Source organism: Gastrolobium bilobum, unplaced genomic scaffold (assembly GCF_033153095.1).
Source record: "Gastrolobium bilobum isolate Gb01-03AN ecotype WA unplaced genomic scaffold, APGP_CSIRO_Gbil_v1 utg2887, whole genome shotgun sequence".
Classification (NCBI taxonomy): Eukaryota; Viridiplantae; Streptophyta; class Magnoliopsida; order Fabales; family Fabaceae; genus Gastrolobium; species Gastrolobium bilobum.
This window is the reverse complement of record NW_026897225.1, coordinates 109868-132715: the sequence shown is the minus strand read 5'-3', so window position 1 is coordinate 132715 and position 22848 is coordinate 109868. Positions and strand designations below refer to the sequence as shown.

The 22848-nt window shown below is 35.9% G+C and overlaps 2 protein-coding genes across 3 annotated transcripts in view; one reads left to right on the top strand and one right to left on the bottom strand.

Moving 5' to 3' along the window:
- LOC133304964 (inorganic pyrophosphatase TTM1) overlaps positions 1–12732 on the top strand; it is a 33793-nt gene extending 21061 nt beyond the window's left edge. For both annotated transcript variants that reach the window (XM_061505050.1, XM_061505048.1), the window contains exons 11-12: positions 10771–11043; positions 12250–12732. In XM_061505050.1, coding sequence (XP_061361034.1) covers positions 10771–11043; positions 12250–12468 — 492 coding nt within the window. In that variant the 3' untranslated portion in view covers positions 12469–12732. The remainder of the gene's footprint in view (positions 1–10770; positions 11044–12249) is intronic.
- Positions 12733–14865: 2133 nt separating this feature from the next.
- Positions 14866–16702, bottom strand: LOC133304971 (H/ACA ribonucleoprotein complex subunit 2-like protein). Its single transcript, XM_061505061.1, has 4 exons — positions 16501–16702; positions 16217–16286; positions 15965–16070; positions 14866–15138 (listed from the first exon to the last, which is right to left on the bottom strand). The coding sequence occupies exons 1-4, from the start codon at positions 16634–16636 to the stop codon at positions 14974–14976; spliced, it is 477 nt and encodes a 158-aa protein (XP_061361045.1). The 5' UTR covers positions 16637–16702; the 3' UTR covers positions 14866–14973.
- Positions 16703–22848: the final 6146 nt, after the last annotated feature.

Here is a 22848-nt window from a genome sequence, read left to right as displayed (position 1 = left end):
TCATCTAGAATGATTTTCAGCCATAACAACTCACAGATACCTTGAGCCATAGCTCGAAATTCTGCTTTTGCACTTGATCTAGTAACCACATTTTGCTTTTTACTTCTCCATGTTATAAGATTTCCACAGAGAAACATACAATAGCCCAAAGTAGACTGTCTGTCAGTCACAGATCCAACATAATCGACGTCTGTATAAACTTCTAAGGATAAGTTTCCTCCTCTCTGGAACAATAGTCCTCTACCTGGTGTGCCTTTCAGATATTGGAGAATCTTGTCCACAGCTCGCAAGTGTTTCTCCCTCGGATCATGCATAAATTGACTAACAACACTAACTGCATAAGCTAGATCAGGTCTAGTATGAGCTAGATATATCAATCTTCCCACTATTCGTTGATATTGTCCTCTGTCAACTGGAGAGCTCTCATTTTCACTTCCTAGTCTGTGATTCTGCTCAATCAGAGTACTGGAAGGTTTTCACCCAAGTTTTCCTGCTTCTTTAAGGAGGTCAAGACCATACTTCCTTTGACAAATAAATATCCCTTGCTTTGAATGAGCAACTTCTATCCCAAGAAAATATCTCAGTTTTTAAAGATCTTTAACTTCAAATTCAGCAGTCAGTCTTTTTTTCAGAGCACATTTCTAACCTATATCATCCCCTGTTATAATAATGTCATCAACATAAACTAGAAGGATAGTGGTCTTACCTTCCTGAGAATGTTTAAAGAAAAGTGTATGATCCCCTTGGCTTTGCTTGTATCCCAATGAAAGCATGACTTTGGTAAATCTTCCAAACCAAGCACGCTGGGATTTCTTCAAACCAACAACGCCTTCTTTAACTTGCAAACTTTATTATCTCCATTTGTAGAGTTTAATCCTGGTGGAATCTCCATGTAAACCTCCTCTTCTAATTCACCATTGAGGAAGGCATTTTTCACATCAAATTGGTTCAAATCCCAGCTAAAATGAGCAGCGAGGGACAATAGAACTCTTACAGTGTTCATTTTGGCGACTGGAGCAAATGTTTCTTCGTAATCAATGCCACAGGTCTGTGTGTATCCCTTGGCTACCTATCGAGCTTTATACCTTTCAAGAGTCCCATCAGAATTATACTTCGGAGTATACACCTATCTGCACCCTACTGTCCTTTTTCCATTTGGCCTGCCAACAACTTCTCATGTATTATTCTTCTCCAATGCATTCATCTCCTCATGCATGACTTGAACCCAATTATCATCCTTTAATGCTTCATGTACTGATTTCAGGATTGAAATGGAGTCAAGTGCTGTAATAAAACTTCTATGTTGCATAGATTCTTAGAGAAGACAAAATGAGAAATAGGGTGTTGGGTACAAGACCTTTTCCCTTTTCTTACAGCAATGAGTAAGTCATCAGAATTAATATCAGGCTCAGGAATAAAAGTAGTGTGTTCAGTACTTACCAGCGGTTCAGGCGATTGCAGTTGCTGATGGGGTAGTGTGGATTGTTTCTTCCTTTGGTACAGTAGTTCGGGTGTCCCAGCTTTGCGTACTTTCTGTCTATCAATAGGAGGCGTGTCATATGAGGAATCAGATGAATTTTTAACCTCAGCAATTAAGTCTTTATTCTCATTGTCATGTAGTGTAACTACTGGAGTAGAAGATGTAGGTAACAGAAAGGGAGACTCAGACTCGAAGAAAATAGATGAAGCTTCTACACTATTCTCCCCCTGAAGCTGAGGGTGTAGAAAGTAAGACTCAGATTCATGGAAGCTAACATCCATAGAGACAAAGAATTTACGACTTGGAGGGTGGTGACATTTGTATCCTTTCTTGTTGGGAGCATAACCAAGGAAGACACACTTAAGGGCTCTAGGCTTTAATTTACTCCGATTTTGTTTGTGGATATGGACGAAGGCAACACATCCAAAGATACGAGACTGGAGACTTTGCATAATTGGAACAGAAGAAAAAAAAGAGCTCATGAGATCAACAAGACTTACATGACCAAGGACTCTGGAAGGCAAGCGGTTGATCAAATAGGCTGCAGTTAATAAGGCTTCTCCCCAGTAAGAGTTGGGTACAGATGTCTGAAACAATAAGTCAATAATGCTCTGGTGACTTCAAGCAAATGTCGATTTTTTCTTTCAGCTACCCCATTCTGTTGAGGGGTATCCACACATGTGAGCTCATGAATCATACCCTTATTTGAAACGAATTGTGACGACGCTAGTTGACATACTCCGTACCATTGTCAGATCTTAATCTCTTAATACTTTTACCAAACTGTGTCTCGATCATTTGATAAAATCGAATAAACAATTATGGTACTTCTGACTTGTTTTTCATCAAGAATATCCATGTCACCCGAGTGCAATCATCAATAAAAGAAACAAACTACCTAGCACCTGAAATATTATATACTTTAGAAGGGCCCAAAATATCTGAATGGATAAGAGTAAAAGGCTCAATGCTTTTAATTGAACTTGAAGGAAAGGGTACTCGGTGGTGTTTCGCAAGCTCACAAACATCACAATGGAAGGAGTCAATTGCCTGATCCTTAAACAAAGAAGGAAACATTGACTTCAATAAGCCAAATGACGGGTGCACCAAACGTTTGTGATGAAACCAAATCTGTGAGAATGAAGTAGACGAGTGATGACTCATCAATAATTGATTCCCGTTATCCCTTGTAGCATGCTCTGGAATGAGACAGTACAACCTACTTTGCTCCTTAGCATCTCCAACCGTCCTCCCCGTGGTGATACCCTGAATAACACAATGGGTAGGAACATAAAGAACATTCATGTCAGCATCATTACCAAAAAGAAAAAAAAAAGGTGTCAGCACAATTCATGTCAGTTGTAAGCTTATAAGTGGAGATGAGATTGGTAGAGAGCTGAGGAACATAAAGAACATTCTTTAAAAATAAGGAAGGTTGAATTTGAATGTTACCAGAACCCACAACTGATTTGTGGGATCCATCAGCTACAGCCATGGTTGTCAAACTCGAGATTCTATGCAAACTCGGAAGGGTGAACAAAAATCGTAAATCGCAGAATCGTAACACGGATCGTAGACTCGTAACACAAGATACAAATTATATTTATATATATTTATATGCATATAAAGTAATATAATAAGCAAATTTAATTCAAACAAACAGCAAAATAATGCCATACAATAGTCATAATCACATAATGTCTCAGACATGTAAAGTCATAGCACACAAGATATAAAAATAATGTCTCAGACATATACAGTTAGTACCCTTGTACAAAACTTGCATTTAATTTTTTTTGCATTTCCATCTACTACAAATCCATAACTCCATGCAACATCATTCTTACTTCCAAGAGCATTCTTATGAATTTTTTTAGAAGTTGTTGTTCCTCCACTTCCACATGCAGTAGTACTATTAACACCACTTGAAGACATTTTCTAAAAATATACAACATTCAAATTCACAACAAATAATAAAAATTAACCACAATTTAATTAGACCAGCATCAAACAAAAATTAAGAGAACAAAAAAAAAAAATTTGATTTATCAAATAAATTTTTATTTGGATTAATTTAATTTTTTTTTATGAATGTAAAATAAAACAGAGGCAAACATGAGTAAAAAAAAATAGTAATTTGATTTATCAAATAAATCTGATTTGATTTATGATTTATCATTCTATGAAGTATTAATTTGGTTTGGCAAACAGAGGCAAAAAGTATTATTCTGCTTTATAAATGATTTTTTAATTTTTTTTTGTAAAATCAAACATAGGCAAATTTTTTTTATTAATTTGCTTTATTAAATAATTTTTTTTGTAAAATCGATCAGACCGATAGAGGCAAAAATGATTTTTTTATCCAAACGAAAAACTAAAAATGAAACAGAGGCTAAAAGATAAACCAAACGAAAGCAAGCGGCCAAGGAAAAAAAACGAAACAGAGGCTAGACGAAGAAGAAGAAAAAGCACTACCCTTTGGCAGCGAAGCACGACGGCGAAGAAGAAGCAGAAGCACGACGGAGATGGTGGAGAAGCTACAAACGGAAAAGGGAAAGAGTGCAGGACGACCTAGTAGCACGGAGGGACGATCGGAGAAGATGATCGGAGGGACGACCCAGTCTTCGCGAGTCACCTAGTGGCTGAAGTGAAACTAATCAGGTGATTTAGGGTTTTTTTCCTTCTAAAAAAACCCCTTTATATGATGGTTTTTTGGGTCAAAATTCGGGTTAACGGGTCAATTTTTTTCTGGTTTAAGTGTTAAACTCGTACGATTGAACGAGTTTGTCAAAAAACTCGTCGCTTCTATCATTTGAGGGCCAAAAGCAAGTTTGAGCAGAAACGGGATCGTTGAGGGGCAGTTGAAGCGTAAACTCGTGCATTTTTGCGAGTAAACTCGCGAGTTTGACAACCATGGCTACAACTATTGTACGGATACCACTAGTAGGGTGATATGAAAGAAAAGAATCAGCTAAACAAGTCATATGATCAGTTGCACCAGAATCCATAATCCATGAATTTTTGAAATCAGTGCAAGATGTAAGAAGAGATATAGGGTGTGTGATCTTACCAAACATAGTCGATTAGAAAAATAAAATAAATTTCTCCTTTTTTCTTCGATGAACAGTACCGAACAGTGCGCGATGAACAGTGTCGCGTGAACAATTCTTTTTTTTTGTTTGAGCTGTTTCGGTCGTCTGATGAAAAAGAAACCTCCGTAGAATGATAGATATGAGAAAACAGAGTGCAACAGGGTCCTCGCGGTCCAAAAGGTTCCCGGAATTTTTTTTTTCCGGCGGCGGCTTTGTGACGGCGAGAGGCAAAAGGTTTTGATTTATTTGGGCTTAGCCAATTAGGTTTTTTAGTCTCTTTAAATAGAGAACTCTTGTACAAATATTATACAATTCAATAATATACAAATCTTCTTTTCTAGTTGGTATCAGAGCCTCGGTGTACCGGTTAGATCCTCACCTCTCTCCACTTTCTTTCCAGTGGAATTTCTTTCTTCGCACAGGTAAGTGGGCCCGTGCATTGTCCACCCTTCAAGCCCAGTGGGTTTTCGTGTGAGGGGGCGTGTTGAGATATATAAAACCATTAATGTAGCCTCACCCAACAACTTAAGCTTTTGGCTTGAATTGGTTCTTTACAGTACACTAGGGAGATGATTGTTATTCAGCAAGGGTGGAAACTTGTTATTGTCAGTATACACTAATGCTAATTATGTAGGATCTATTTATCATATAAGATCAACCATTGGTTATCGTATATTTCTTTGTCGAAATTTAATAACATGGAGGAGTAAGAAACAAAATGTGGTAACTTGATCAAGCACAAAGGCAATTCCAAACTATCATCAACCAACTCACCTAAACGCTTAAGTTGTTATGTGAAGGCAAATGAATATTTAAATTATATTTCTAACACGCCCCTCATACCAAGAACTTGTTAGGCTTGAAGGGTAGATAATGTATAGGCTCATCTACTTGTGCTAAGAAATTTCACAATATCTGTTAGAAGATTATTAGAAGAATAGGGGGCGACAAGATCAAACTCTTCTCTTGGTCATAGAAGCTTTGATAACATGTCATGCAACCAAATCACCTAAAATCTCAAACTGTTAGGTAAAGATAGATGAATATTTTATTTCTGACACAAACTGTTAGAATATATTAGATGTGATTAGATATGATTAGATGTGATTAGATATGATTAGATTACTTCCTATCTGTAAATATTCTGATTGTATTAGGTCTGGGCCTTTCACTTAAGCCCATTAGGGTTTCTATATATTGTAACTCTCTGAATTAGATCAATACACAACATATTATTTTATATTCAAGTTGGTATCAGAGCTCTTTGTTCTGGGAATTTTCGCTTCCGCTAAAACCCTAAGCTCACTGCTTAGGCGTTCTCTCCTTCCTCTAACGTCGTGCGTCCCTCCGGCTTAGTTCTACACTGTTCACACGGTCTTCAAAAAAACAAAAAATACTGTTCATCTCGTCCGTACAGTCTGTACGGTTTACTGTTCACCGTCTGTACAGTATACTGTTCATCGTTTGGACAGGCTGCACTATTCACCGTACGTACGATTTCACTGTTCACCGCGCCCGTACCGTTACTGTTCACCGTCCGTACAAAACACTGTTCACCCCGTCCGTACAGGTACTGTTCACGAAAAAAAAATAAAAAAATTTCTGTTTCAGATTTGGTCATCTCCTATATAATATTATGGCAACAAATGATTCTGATCATTCGGAGGTCAATTCTCAACCTCCTCCTGTCAAAAATTCTCCCAATATTATCTCTACCAGTGTTGGGTCCATTACCTCTTCAAAATTGAAGGGTTCTGTTAATTACAAGAATTGGGCCACCTCTCTTGCTGCGAATATAGCTCAGCAGTCAGACAATGCATCATTTGGTTCAGTTTCTCTCTCACTTGCGGACTATGCTGCACTCCAAACTCTTCTCAAGAAGGCTTCTCCTTAGTCTCAGCCCTCCGCTCTATATACTGGTAATCCCGTTGCTTGTGTTTCTCAATCTACATCACTTGGCACTTGGATATTTGACTCAGGTGTTACCGATCATCTCTGTGGTAATAAGGAACTCTTTACATCTCTTACTTATTCTGATCATTTACCTTCATTTACCCTTGCTGATGGAACCAAAGCTCCAGTTCGTGGGATTGGACAAGCTCGTCCGACCTCTACCTTGGCCTTGACATCTGTTTATTACATTCCTGGCATCCCTTATAACTTAATTTCTATTAGTAAATTGATCCACTCCCTCACTTGCACAATTACTTTTTCTAACCATTCTGTTTCTGTGCAGGATCCGGGTACGGGGAAGATGATTGGAGTGGGTCGTGAGTCACGGGGGCTTTACTATCTAGAGGTGCCTCGTCCTTCAGCGGCATGCTCTCTCACAGAATCTCCACAACTTATCCACAGTCGCCTCGGTCATCCAAGTCTTTCAAAGTTGCAGAAGATGGTTCCTCTTTTATCCGGTCTTCAGTCTTTAGATTGTGTGTCATGTCAACAAGGGAAACATACACGCTCCTCTTTTGCCAGTCGAGACATTAAACGAGCTGATGCCCCTTTCTCTCTTGTTCATTCAGATATCTGGGGTCCAAGTCGTACCTTGTCTGTTTTAGGTTTTCGGTATTTCGTTACCTTTATTGATGATTTCTCCCGTTGCACTTGGATTTATTTAATGAAAAACCGTTCTGAGTTGTTTTCTATTTATCAAAAATTTTCTGCTGAAATTCATACTCAATTTGGTGCCTCTATTCATATTTTACGTAGTGATAATGCTAAGGAATATGTTTATGTGGACTTTTCTAATTTCTTAGCCAAACATGGTACTTTACACCAAACTACTTGTCCTCACACTCCACAACAAAATGGAGTAGCTGAACGTAAGAATAGACATCTTATTGAGACTGGGACTCTTCTTATTCACATGCATGTTCCTCTTCACGTTTGGGCCGATGCAGTCCTTGCCTCTTGTTTTCTCATCAACCGTATGCCTTCATCTGTGCTTAATAATGACATTCCTTATAACTTATTGCTTCCAGATGTTCCTCTCTATCCTCTATCCCCACATGTCTTTGGTTGTACCTGTTTTGTTCATGATCTCACCCCTGGTAAGGACAAGTTAACATCTAAAGCCTTTAAATGTCTTTTTCTTGGTTATTCTCGTCTTCAAAAGGGTTATCGTTGTTATTCTCCCGATCTTAAGCGTTACTTAGTTTCCGCTGATGTCACTTTTCTTGATCAACAACCCTTTAATTCTATCCCATCTCTGTTGTCACAGGTTGATCATGTTCTTCCTGTCCCTTTTCTTGACTTGTCTTTGCCAACTGCAGGTGCTTCTATTCCAGATGAGCAACCTATTGCTTCTAATCCAGATGAGCAACCTATTGCTTCTATACCTGCGGACCGTCCACTTCTCACCTATCAGCGTTGTAAAATTGTGCCTCATGTCGACTCGACTCTTGCTGACTCATCGCCCACTGCTATTGATTCTTCCTCTCCGAATCCTTCACCAGAGGCTCTTCCCATTGCTCAAAGAAAAGGTACACGTACTACTCGTAATCCTTATCCTCTTTATACCTTTTTGGGCTATGATCGTCTTTCTTCACCTCATTTCACCTTTGTTTCTAGTCTTTCTTCTGTTTCTATTCCTAAGACCACAGGTGAAGCACTTTCCCATCCAGGGTGGCGCCAAGCGATGCTTGATGAGATGACTGCACTTCATTCCAATGGCACTTGAGACCTTGTTTCTGCTCCTCCAGAGAAGTCTATAGTTGGTTGTCGTTGGGTGTTTACTGTGAAAGTTGGACCTGATGGCCATGTCGATCGACTCAAGGCACGCCTAGTTGCAAAGGGTTTTACTCAAATCTTCGGCCTTGATTATAGCGATACATTCTCTCTGGTCGCTAAGATGGCGTTAGTTCGCCTATTTCTTGCTCTTGCTGCTATTTGTCATTGGCCACTCCTTCAACTTGACATCAAAAATGCATTTCTTCATGGTGATTTACAAGAAGAAATCTACATGGAGCAACCACCTGGTTTTGTTGCTCAGGGGAAGTCTGGGAAGGTGTGTCGTCTTCGAAAATCCTTATATGGTCTCAAGCAGTCTCCTCGAGCATGGTTCAGTCGCTTCAGTTCTGCTGTTTAGGAGTTTGGCTTAATTCGCAGTAAAGCTGACCATTCTGTATTTTATAGGATTACATCTCCTGACAAGTGCATCTATTTGTTAGTCTATGTTGACGACATCATTCTCACCGGAAGTGATCAAGACAGAATTCGTCAGTTAGAACAGTATTTATTCAGTATATTTCAAACAAAGGACCTTGGGAAGCTGCGTTACTTCTTGGGAATTGAGGTGGCGCAATCTAGACAGGGCATTTCTATTTGTCAAAGGAAGTATGCCTTGGATATCTTAGAAGAAACTGGTATGTTGGGGAGTAAACCAGTTGATACACCCATGGATCTTAATGTCAAGTTATTGCCCGGACAGGGGGAGCCGTTGTCTGATCCTGGACGTTATCGGAGGCTAATTGGGAAGCTCAATTATCTTACTGTGACTAGGCCAGATATTTCTTTTGCTGTTAGTACGGCTAGTCAGTTCCTTGATTCCCCTTGTGATTCACATTGGAATGCTGCTGTGAGGATCCTCCGATACATCAAAGGAGCACCAGGAAAATGTTTGTTGTATTCGGATCAGGGAAATACAGAAATTTGTGATTATTCAGATGCTGATTGGGCAGGATCACCCTCGGACAGGAGCTCTACTTTCGATTATTGTGTCTTCTATGGAGGAAACTTAATTTCGTGGAAGAGCAAGAAACAACCTGTTGTTGCTTGATCTAGTGCAGAAGCTGAGTATCGTGCAATGGCAAATACTACCTGTGAGTTAATCTGGTTAAAGCAGTTGATTCAGGAGCTTCATCTTTGTGAACAGAAACAACCCATGACACTCATCTGTGATAATCAAGCTGCGCTACATATATCCTCTAATCCTGTATTTCATGAGAGGACCAAACATATAGAGATTGATTGTCACTTCATTCGAGAAAAGATTCAGTCAGGAGAAATCAAGACAGCGTTCGTCAACTCTTCTGATCAACTAGCGGATGTCTTCACTAAAGCTCTTAGAGGTCCTCGGGTTGAATACATTTGTAACAAGCTTGGTGCTCACAATATATACGCACCAGCTTGAGGGAGAGTGTTAGAATATATTAGATGTGATTAGATATGATTAGATGTGATTAGATATGGTTAGATATGATTAGATTACTTCCTATCCGTAAATATTCTGATTGTATTAGGTCTGGGCCTTTCACTTAAGCCCATTAGGGTTTCTATATATTGTAACTCTCTCAATTAGATCAATACACAACATATTATTTTATATTCAAGTCAAACTATGGCTCAAGGGGTTTGTGAATTATTATTATTGAAAATTATACTAGACAATCTCAAGTTAAAATATGAAAGACCTATGAAGTTGTTTGTGAAAATAAATCCGCCAATAATATAGCTTATAATCCGGTTCATCATTTTAGAACAAAAAACATTGATACCATTTCATCGACGAGAAATTGGATAGTGGGCTTATTACTACTCTAAATATCCCTTCATGACTTCAATTAGATTATGTGTTGACTAAGGGACTTCTTATCAAAAGATTTCAAGATCTCACTGACTAGCTAGAACGATAGATATTCATTTATCAGATTGAAGAGAGTGTTGTAAGTATAAAAGGAATAATTTTGCAATTATTGTAGATTTATTTTTTCCCTTATATATAGAAGGTGAGTCTTGGCACAACAATTGGTGGTGTCATCATATGACTCGGTCAATTTATGTAATCAACCTCTTGCAAATACAATGTAAGATTGTATATTATAGACCCACGCAAGGATTCTGGCTCTTCCGTGAACCATTTGCATAGTGAGAGGTTGATAGCACCATGTTGCCCTTTTTTATAAGACGGATTACAATTATAGGACATATCTATTTCTTATGTATTTCTCTCGATTTATCTTCTTATCAGGAAAGTGATTGCACATATCTATCTATATATTATAACACTGTTCATAAAAAATAAATCAGTAACATTCAGAATCCCAAATTTCAGTTTTATATTTACGTATAATTTTTGGCATAGAGAAGGTGCAACAATTAATAGCTGTCCACCTTTGTGACTAGAAGTTTTTTTTTTCTGTTTAATTTTCTACCCATCTAAATGAGTCATTCACTGATATTTGCTTATGAGTTGTCCAGGGAGTCATCACTCAACTTTCTGATCAAATTTCCACATTAAATGAAAGAATGGATGAGTTCACCTCCCGTATTGAAGAGCTGAATTCAAAGTTTGCAATCAGAAAAGTTTCAGCCAGTCAACAAAACTTGGCTTTGCAGGCTGAAGCCTGCAATGGCTCAGGTCCCACTTCCCTCTTTGTAACTGGATTGGGCAATGGTTCAATGACTGGATCATTGCTGCCTAATTCTTCATCATCTTCCCAATTGGCTAGAGAGTCTCCCCTGATGGAAGAGGTAGGTGATATATCCGTCATTTTGAATTCACGTGACAGTAGTGCCGTAAAGTACATATATGCATACTGCATATCCTATGTGTCTGAGATGTTGCATTCTATTACTCGTGAGATAAATATTATACGAGGGAACTCCAAATGAGAAAGGATAAATTTGTTATGTGGTTTTGTAAATGAGTGCCCTTGAAACACATGTTAAGTAATGAAAAATAGAAGTGAATGGATCCTCTGTAAGATGATATAAGAGGACTACTGCTGTTTAGACCCAAATCAAGAGAGAATGCATTTAGATAAAGGGTGAGAAATAAATAACTGATGATCTATATATGGACGGCTGAAATTCTCTCATATGACCTTATGTCACATGAGAGGATCCATTCCCAGAATAAAAACAATTAAATGAAGAACACAAGCATTTGTTATCTTTAAAATCCAAAAAGCATTTAATATTTTTTTTCTTTAAATAATTTGGATAATTTCATGAAAAATAATGATTCTATTTTTAATAGGCCACACTTTAAGAAAACCCATTTGTATAATCTGTTGAGCATGCTATAGTCTATAGTAATATGTTTGCACATAAGATATGGAACTAAGATATGGGAGGGTGATTCTGATACTTGGGGAAACAATTTTTAGATTCGAAGTGACCTGGTCAAACATTTTCGGTACCTCCCATCTTCCCTCATTTCAGATAGCATTGAAGATGGTGTCAGGTTGCTCCCATTGGAGAAAGAAAGTTAATAAATAATATTTATATTATTTGTTAGAGCTATACGTCAGTCAGTAGCAAAATTTGGAGTAGTTTTCTTTAACTGAGTCCCGCTCTTATCTGCATGTCAAGAAACTAGGACTTACTGCCACCCGATTATGTCACTATTTAGATAAGGGTGGATCTATGAATGAGCATTGGCGGACAAAAAATAATAAAATACTTGAAATAGTAAGTTTGAAAAAAAATATCAGTTTATAATGCGTTTTAAAATGAAAACAAAACATTGTGCTCTGCTATGTCATTTAACTTATGGTGAGGTTTTTAACCTATTGATGGAAGTGCACATGAGAGTTAGATGCACTTTGAAAGAAGACGAGACTATGGATGTGATCTTGATCAACGAGGGGAAAAATGCTACTTGAAGGGAATTACTTTGAAATTTCATTTAAGCAATGAACCTCATTGGGTAGTTTTTTTTTTTTTCTTAAATAGGTTTTACTTGTTGCACGAGGACAACGTCAAATCATGCATCAACTAGACACTCTGAGCAATATTTTGCATGAATATTTTGGAGAAAGGTCACGGCTGGAAAGAACAGACCAGACAAACAGAATGCGTGAAGTTGAATCCGTAGCCATACCCCTGGTTCTGTCTTTGGCCATTGGTGCTGTTGGTGTGCTTTTATTTCAGGGTTTGAAATCCCAAAAATAATATGTATATACATTTTCTTTATTGTCATCACCATCTATGAAAGAAACCTCATCATTATATGTATAAGGTCCCTGCAAACAATAACCATCTGTGAGGTACTGCTTGAAATCAAGTAGTAGGGGACGACCTTAGGGGGCTGACCGTATATTTCGGCATTCACTTAAGATGTAATATTGAATTGTCAACCATTATATGTCTTTACTCAATATATAAGCTTCTGTATATCTTTGTTCTCGTTAAATAACTTATCCACTTGGTGGAATAATAAACTTGCTTATAGTCTGTTCTTTATTCTCTTGAGCTTTTCCAGTTGATATTTCCTTTTATAACTTTTGTTGAACAGAACCAAGTAGTTGAGTGATATATGTTTTCAGTTTGACTTATAGTAGTTATGTGGTGATTATTTTACGTTGTGCTTTTTGGGCATGCAACTTGAATACTAGAATTTTCAACGGAACAAGCTTCATTACATGTGAACTAGGAATTAAAAATCTGTCGCATAAAGAAACCAATTGTATTGGATAGTCTAAAGATATTTCATTTAATGTTTGCTTTTGCCTTATATATGGTAGTAATGAGTACAATTAGGCTTGATAAGGTGGGGGATCGTATTTTAAAACTGAGTGGGGTATGATGAATGTTTTAAAAACTGGATTCCTTATTGAACCCGTGAAGGTACTAATTTACCGTCTATTGATATAACCGTTGTTAAATTGTGTTAATTAAATATTTATTTTGATTATTATTATAATAAATTAAAAAACTAACTTGCAAAATCAAGTTAGGAAAAATTTTAAATAAATATATGTCCTGTAAAATAATAAGGGATTAAATAATAACATTTCGTATTAAACTTCGTGCGTGGGCTTTTGTATATCGGCATAGAACATTTATGTGGTTAAAAACATGTTTTTGATTGAATTAAGAACTTTGAAAAAAATATACAAACAAGAAGCTTAAACCGATTCCCTACTATTAGTTTTTATTGGTGTTGGGCTGATTATTCCTTACTATCCGATTCAGCTGACAAGTTAAAATTTAAGATAACTGTCGTTTTCACAAATGTACTCCAGAATTTGTAGAGTGAAATTGTGAGTTTAAAGAATCAAAATAAAAAAGTATAAAATGAAAAGGTAAAAGATTTAGAGTAAAGCCCTTTTGGATCCCTAATAAAATTACGGTATTCACTTTCGTCCCTTACAAAAAAAAATCAACTTTAGGTCCTTCTACAATTTCAATTCTTTGAAAATGAAATTCAATGAAGACTCAATTTAGTTTTTAAAAGTGGATTAATATGAATTTTTTTTAAGGGACGAAAGTGGGGACTGCATTTTTTGTTAGGGACCCAAAATGGACTTTTACTCAAAGATTTAATATATTAAAACTTAAAAAGCTTTATTTTTATTAAATACATTTTTTATTTTATTTTTAACAAGTATCTTTACAGCATTTGTTAGCAAAAACCTTATGCTAATAAATAGTTGCTTTGTACTATACACACCACTGGGGCTCTATTTAAAAATGTGATCGAGGAAGACGTGATATTCGAATCAAATGTTAGTACTACCTCCATGAATAAAAACATGAAATTCATTATGTTAGTGACTAATTTTAGACTTGACGTAATATTGTTAACTTGTAAACATTTCTGTGAATGTAATGTTTTAAATTTTACGTACTCAAGTTTTCGTATTATAATTATCTTTTCCAAGTCAAAATTTATTTTGCTTAGAGTCAACAAGAAAGACCAAAAATGCATCTATAAGTATATAGTTTGAAGTAATAATTATTATAATGTCGTACCAAAAGAATAGCCATATAATGCATATTTTGTGAATTGTAATATATAATTAATTTTTCTATTACATATAATGAGGGGTGACTCAACTGGTATCTTAAATTCCATCTCACAAACCATACCTACAGTGCCACACAATCAAATGTCTAAGCGTAGACTAGACTCACTTCTAGTGTGAGATCCAAAACATATGCAGAACTACAATTTATCTATTTCATACATGTATAATTTAAAGAAGTCATCTTTGAAGCACTAATGGAACAATCAACTAACAAAGTTTAAAAACATATGCAGAACTACAATTATTGAGGGAAGGTTAAAAAGCTAGTCTTGTTATTCAATTCATATCACATCCAATTTGCTTGTTTCAGAAATATTTTACTCCAACAGCCCGTCCTCACTATGGAATGTCAAAAGTTGAAGAAAAACAAAGAAACAAAAATCCTTAACCCCTGTGGATTGTAGAATATTATTACTACCAAGGTTTAAAGAAAATTTTTGCTTGTTTCGGCCTTCCTCATGGGAAAGTCATGACTCCAGTGGATTGATCAAGCTAAAGCAGAACCAGCCTTTATAACAAGAAAATGATGATCCAGATAGAAAAATAAAAAAAATCCATACATAATAACATTAATTGATTGTAAGGTACACTGCTGCATGTTAATCCAACGGTGGAACAAACAATACAGATTACATGTGCGCTAGTTTCAAAAAAGCGTAGTAGTTGCAAGCTCAGTAACATCCGATACAACTTGATCATAATCAGACTTCAGTTTCTCTTGTTCTCCTTTCTCTATTTCACCCTTTGCAGGCTTGGTCAGCACCAAAACACAGCAAGTAGGCCTCTTTGTTGCTCCTGCACTTGCAAGGTCCTGGAAAACGACATAAATATAAAGTATATGAGCTTTCATGAACTAGAGTAATTGGAGTTTCTTAACATATATGAACAAAACATCATAGAACATCAGATCTTTTATCATTAAAAAGTAACAATTTCAGAAAAATGTTCATGTGTCTCCTACTCTTAGTCCCACATTTAAGTGAAATGATAATATGTTGGTATATTGTGTAGGCTGCAGAATCAAAAAAGACTCGTACAGTCAGTACTTTTCGGAAAGGCATGTGAGTTTAACTTGCCAATAAGGTTCGAATCAGTAGACATGTATTGGGGCAACTTAAACGACCCTTCTTGTTCCATAAACTGTAATCAAATTAGTTTCTTCTTGTTATACAGTTCAAAGGGCTGGATAGTAGATGAAGATTCTTCCAGGTTGAACATGTTGAAGAATAGATAATAGAGATACTGTAAATCTAATACTATTCAATTCATTACAGAAGGGGTATGTATTCTATTAAAAAAATGAACAGGTCAAACGGGCCTAATTCGTAATGATTATAACACCAGTGTCACTATAAATGTTGCAGAAAAAGTAAAGAAAAGCACTCAAGTCCATCCTGGAAGGTGCGGCGTCTCCCTCTTGGTTTATGCTTCAATATTTCTTATGAATGACGAAAAAAGCTAGCAGAAAACAAGTTCTAACTTCTAAAATTAAATTCAAACCAAGAAGAAAAAACTATATGAACAAAAATATAAGGCAACAAATTCGTGTTGTCAAAGGGAAACAGGTGAACAAGAGGTCCGTAATATTACCCAAAAGACATATAAACATCAATTACAAGGTGAAGTTAGTTGCTTACTTCTTTAGACGGGACATACACATATGGGATGTCAGACTCTTCACACAGGATAGGAACATGAGTGATGACATCAATGGGTGATATGTTCCCAGCTATAACACAGAATCTGCACTAACAAAAGCATGAAATTAGGATACTCATTTCTTCTGAATAACGAAAACCATAAAACAACACATGGGAATTCACATTATCCCAGTGTGTGTGTTTTTCTAATCCTCTTTCTGAAAAAGATAACTTTGAGAAAATACTGACCCTTTATGACCTCGCCTTATACTTTTAACCACCTCCTTCACTCCTCTCTTTAAGCATTTGTGTTCAGCAGCTGAAACAATACCCATAAAAGAACAGTTACAGAAGATGCAGGTTTCTAAAGAGTAAAAAAAGTAAAATAAATCGTTTGCAGAGCATTATCAATAAATTAACAACAAAAAAAGAAAATCGTAGACTTTGTTTTTAAGGGGGAAAAAAAGATTAATTTTTTCTTGTAATTTCGACCAAATCAGAAAAACTAAAAAGCAGAGAGAGACAAACGATACCTCTACGAACAAGCTTTAAAGTTCGCTTGCAAAGCTTCTTCCCTGCAAGGGGTTTTGCAATGGGAGCCAGCGCAAGCATCTTCTTCTTCTCCTTCTCTTTATGCGCCGATTTTTCTGCCTCGCTGTCGCTACCCATTGCTGTGTGTGTGTGTGCGCTCTGAAGAAAGCGAATTTGGGGAAGAATAACAAAGAAGCTCCAAGTTTAGGGTTTTGAACTCTCTAGTTAGGGTTTAATTTTTTTTCACAAGAATGCTACGCGCTGTGGCGCCGCGCGTGAATTACGACCTTCATTATTGTTGGGCCAGTTCGGGTTTAACCTTAACCCAGACTCTTATTGGGCTTATATTATGGGCCAGGCTTAAATGAACCTGAAAAAGAAAATAGAAAAACCTAACGCGAGGTTTCGGATTCGGATCATTTGTTTCTCCGTCGTGCTTGCAGTGGCTCACTCCGAGAACAGAAAAGCACCATGCCTACCGTGAGTGTGGGGCGGGATCGTCTGTTTGCGGCTCTAGGAAGAACTTACAGTGAGCTTCCATTTCTCACTCTCTCTGTTATGATATTATATACATCAATTTCCATGTACGATCTCACTGCCATTTATTTTTTTGTTTTGTTTTCTTCTTCAGCGCAAGAGGAATTCGAAGACTTGTGCTTCAGTTTTGGGATCGAGCTCGACGACGTCGTAAGCACTTCACCGTCTTTCTCGTCCAAATATGGAGCCTCAATCAATATGTTCATTTTGTTTTTAAAAAAAGTTAGTAATATAATTCTGATGTACACAGTGCGATTGTAACAGACCACAGAGAAGGCAATTGTGAGAAAAGAGAAGCATTTGGAGGAAGAAGAAGCAGATGACGACGAAGAAGTAATCTACAAAATCGAAGTTCCCGCCAACAGGTACCGCTGTTATATCTTTGAGAATATATAATATATTTGAGTAAATGTTTTCATTATGTTCACTTATTTGTTCTCATTCATTTGTTTTACGTAATCAGTTCTTTGCGTCATGGTTTTATTTACGGTGAATTCGGTATTGAAAGTTTTATAAATTTCCCTAACTTTTTGAGTTTTAATCTTAAATTTCTTTGTGGATTTGGGATTTATACTCTATATTGCATTATAAAATCAGCTTGTATACTTCAGTGGGAGATTGGCTAGAAAATTCAAGTGTGTTGTTTATAATAGGAATTACTGAAAATGTGATGCTATAGGTTATATAAGTCATAATGAATGTCATGGCACACGATTCTCTCATTGCAATTGCAAATTCACTGAATTTTGAAACATGTTAGTTTATGTATCAGTGCACGACATTACACCTTGTCTCTAGTGTTGTAGAATTAGTGCGATTTACAATTCATATTGTACGGTTCAATAGGATTTGCAATCCAAATGATACAAATTGCAAAGCGAATCACATGGTGGCCAGGATCACGAATTGTGAAAATCGTGTGATACGGTTCAGAAATTGTGAATTGTGGTGTTTGCCTATTCAAGATTTTCTGCTTTTTGCACATCACTTCCTCGGGTTTTTGCTGTGGTAGTTTTCTGTGTTTTCTTGGTCTGGATCCTGATATTCAATGGCTTTGCATTTTGCAGTTATATTCCTTGAAACTATTACCTCATAATGTCAATATTTGAAAGTTCATCCCACTCAAATTTTAAATTTCAATAAATCTCAATAACAACTTGCCTTATATTGGCATTAGCTATAAATCTGAGCAATAATAATTGTTAGACAAATATCATATAAAATATAAAACAATTAACATGGCTTCACCTAACTATTTTAGCTTTTGGGTTGAATTGGTTCTTTGCATGGTATCAAAGCCTCTGTGACCTAGTGGTCTAGAGTTCGATACTCAATGCTCCTATTCTATTAATAGACAATTAAATATTGTGGAGAATCTTAGCATAGGTAGGTAGGATGTGCATTGTACACCGTTCAAACCCAATAGACTCTAATGTAAGGAGGCGTGTTAGAGAAGTGCAATAAAAAATATAAAACCATGAATGTGCCTTCACCAAACAACTTAAGTTTTTGGATTGAATTAGTTCTTTACAATAATTTAAATGTTATCAGTTATATTCCTCTAAACTACTACTACTTCATAAATTTTAAATCTCAATAACAACTTGCTTTCAATAAATTTAAATAAATTTTAAAATAATAAGAATCTAAAATTAATTATATTTAAAATTTAAATCAATTTTAAATAAAATTGGTTTGGAAAGTCTATTCAATTCTCAAATCCTACTCTGATACTACCATTCTTCCTACTTCTCAGAGAGAGTCTCTCTAGCTTTGCTAGTAAGAAAGCAAAATTTCTTCTTTGTTTTTCTCTTGCCATATTCCAATTTCCATTTTTGATAGAATTATACAATCATTTTTTACGAGTTACTTATGTATTATGGATTTTTTAATTTTTTGCTTATATGCTCAATACATCATTTATATGATATACTTTAAGGTATATTTCATTACGTTTTTGAATCTAATGATCATAGTTGTTAATTGCGCCGCAATAGCGCCGCGAGCCGCGCCGTATGGGCATTGCGGTGCCTCGCCGCAAAAAACCGCGCCGCGCCACAACGGAACGCAATAGCGGCCAATGCCATCGCGTTTGCGGCCATATTGTTGTCATAAGGCAAAATGTCAACTTTGTCCTAAATCTAAATGTGTAACAGAAAAAATTTAAGGGTTTTTTAGTCTATCCGCGTCTCTCTATGTCACTTATACTATCTCTACCTTTAAAAAATGTTTCTTTTTGTCATTATTTCTGTCATATATCTATTCCACTATTTTTGCAACCGCAACCCGCTATAACGCTATAGCGTTTTTCGGTGTTGGCCGCGACATACCGCAATCCGCATTTGATAACTATGCTTATGATTCGATATGATTCACGATTTAAATTGCAAGTCAATGACCTTGCTTGTCACCATTCGTAAATCTTTCGTGACAAATATTATTTTCCTTAATTCAAAGAGTTGTGCTAACTTGCTTTTTACTTTTTGCACAGATATGACTTGCTCTGCCTTGAAGGGCTTGCTCAAGCCCTCCGAGTTTTCTGTGGGTTCCAGGAGATCCCCACTTACAGATTGGCTGACATTAGTAAGGATGCAATGCTCAAAATGCATGTGAAGCCGGAGGTAGTTATGCTATGCATGCACCAATCTTATTTCAGTATGGACCTTTGCTAAGTGGAAAATGAGATGTTTCTTTTGTCTTCATTCATTGTAGACATCTTTGATTCGTCCATATATTGTATGTGCCGTATTAAGAGGTTTAACTTTTGATAAAGCAAGATACAACAGCTTTATTGATCTCCAAGACAAGCTTCACCAAAACATTTGTCGGTAATGTGGTTTGACTCTCTGCTTTATTCATTTTGAGCTGCATACTACTTTTTTCTCAATTACAACCAAAATACCCTGCAAGTTTGAATGCTGTTAAATGTGTCCTTTTTTCTCCTTACTGAATTTTTGATAACTTGCACAAGTATTTAGAATATAAAAAATATTCCCAGTATTCTGAGTTGGTTTTGGTTTAGAATGGATATTGTATATTATTTTCTTAATCTCTTGCTTTGCTAGCTTTCGTAAAAAAACAATGGATAACCCTTCTTGCTTGTGGCTTTTGTTTTACGTTTGTTTCTACCTTATGCTGTTTTATTTCCAAATTATGTTTCCTTTTTATCCATCAGTTTATCTTTATGTTGTTGTTTTTGGTCACCTCATTTCACAGCACCCTTAATTTTCAGAGTGAATTTTCAGTTAATTTGTTTTCTTTATTTTTTTTTACTTTTCAGGCGAAGAACTCTTGTTGCCATTGGGACTCATGATCTAGATAAATTGGAGAGCCCTTTCACATATGAGGTTGATTTCTTTCAAAATGTGGAGTATGAAAATTAATTGCATTGTTGATAGATAACTTACAAATTTAAGATTTAGAAAGACATTTGGGCTGTGTTTAAGGTAGCTTGGTGCTCCTTAGTAAAAGGAGGTTGTTGCCTGGGCACCTTGGTCATTTGTGGTAAACATCCACCTCTGGGAAAGGCTATTTTGGGGAGGGGCCTTGTGCTTGAAATATTTATGAAGAGAATATTTTTAAAGAAAATGTTTTCTTTCTTTGTAATGCAATGGAACTATGATTGTTAGTTCATATCATCTTAAATTATAAATGTGAGGGAGTAATCAAATGTTTCACTGAATTACTATGTGGATTGGAGTGATGGGAATTTTGTTCCCTTGTTTGGCCTACCTTGTTTAATGCAGCTGTCTGTTTGAAATTGTTGATCTCACAATACTGCTTGATGTGGTTTACTGGTGCTTATGACCCAAACCCTGTGTCTGAAATTTTTTAAAACCAATTAACGAAGAGAGATCTCTATAGTTGATGATCATTTTATTGTGTTATTTAATTATCTGTTGTTCTCTATATCATATGTACCAGTGACTTTAATCATACGTTTTTCCAGGCTTTACCACCTTCAAGTATAATTTTTACGCCACTAAAGCAGGTACTTTTTATTTATGGCATTCAGTTTCTTGGTGAGCATATGTTTGAAGTAACATACTTCTACAGTCTCCTTTAGTGCAGAAGCACATGGCTTAGTGAAATAATCTACAGCTAACATTATTAACTGGTCCATGAATTTTTAATGCGAAATGCCAAACTAATCTTTGATTTTGTCCTTTTGGCATGGTAGGAAAGGAACTTCAGGGCTGATGAACTGATGGAGTTCTACAAAGTGAGTTTTTGTGTATTATTTCCTTGCTGTTAAATTTATCATAAACCTTGCTCAAGTAGGCTTATGAGTTATTGGGGTTTCCCCAACTATGTGTTCATTTCATCCATGATCATCCTTTTTCCATTTGGACATGCTTCATGCTTCCTCTGAGATGTGCCTGAACACTTTTTTTTTTTTATTTATGTTTTGCAGTCAGATTTGAAACTGAAGAAATTCTTGCATATAATTGAAGATTCTCCTGTTTTTCCTGTTTTATATGACTGTAAGAGGTATTATATTATCACATTATCCTGATATTTAAATTTACAAAATCTCTTATCTCTCATTTGGCTTATTGTATTACAGAGCCTTGTCAAAGATGCTCTATTTTCGTTGAATCTTGATTTTTAAATTTCTCTCTCATTTCCATTACATTGTTATAGTCTTGCAGAACTCTCTAGGTAGTGCATATTTTGCGCATAATGATTTATTAAATTTTAAAATTTAAATTTAATAATTACAATCAGAATATAATTATAGATGTATATTATAATTCCTGTTCATATTATAATAGGATGGGGACATGTGACAATTTATATTGAATTAAAATAATAATGAAATTGTAGATGAATGTTATAATTCTTTTTTTCTTTAGGTGTGTAAATGCTTGTTATAGTTATGTTATAGATTATATTGGATTAGGGTAAGAATTTATGAATAATTTCTTTAATTTATATCTATGTGGAGAAAAACTCAGTCATAGAATGTTTAGGATAGTGGTAGAAGTTCTAGCATGGTAATTAAGAAAATTACATTTTTAAACATGATCAATCTGTTAGCTGTCTAAAAGCTATATTTAGAAATAAAATAAAGACTGAAGTTTGAAAACCTTTCTAAAACTCCATATAATTTAATTTTGAATATTTTTAAGATCTCTTAAAATTAAGTTTAACTATAGTATTAAAATTCATAAAGTTTACCCAAAAAAAAAAAAAAAAATTCATAAATTCAAAATCGTATAGGTCACATGGGATTTTCTCTGTTTTGGTCTTACTCCATATTAGAGGAGAGACATTGGCAGTTCACTTTGATCTATGTTTCCCCAAGGCCTACGCTACTTCTTATTCTTGGGGAGGAGCTGTGTTTTTGTATATGGCTTTGTGCTCCTCGCTGGTGTGTGTGAGGCGATCAGGTTACCTCTTCTATGAGGGCCTTCCATGCTTTTATACAGGAAATGGGACCCCATAGATTTACCCTTTATCAAATGCCTAGTTCGCATGGTCAACTTCCAGAAGATTAAGCTAGTTTGTCTCCTTTGTTTTAGTTAGTAGGATTCCTCATCCTCCACTATTTGTAGATTCTCTCCTTTCTTTCTAATCAAATGTCTTCTACCTGAAAAAGACATCCTAGATACATAGGGATATATTTGTAATATCTGATAAGGGTACTTTTGTAATACACCAAGTGTAATTAGTTACACTAACCAATTCTGTTCAACAGAACCAGTGACGTGGCTCTTACCCTTAGCACTATAAGGGGGTCACGTGTGCTGATTTACACATAATGAAAACATGAGATATTTTTCACTTTTCTCTCTTCTCTCTCTCTCTCT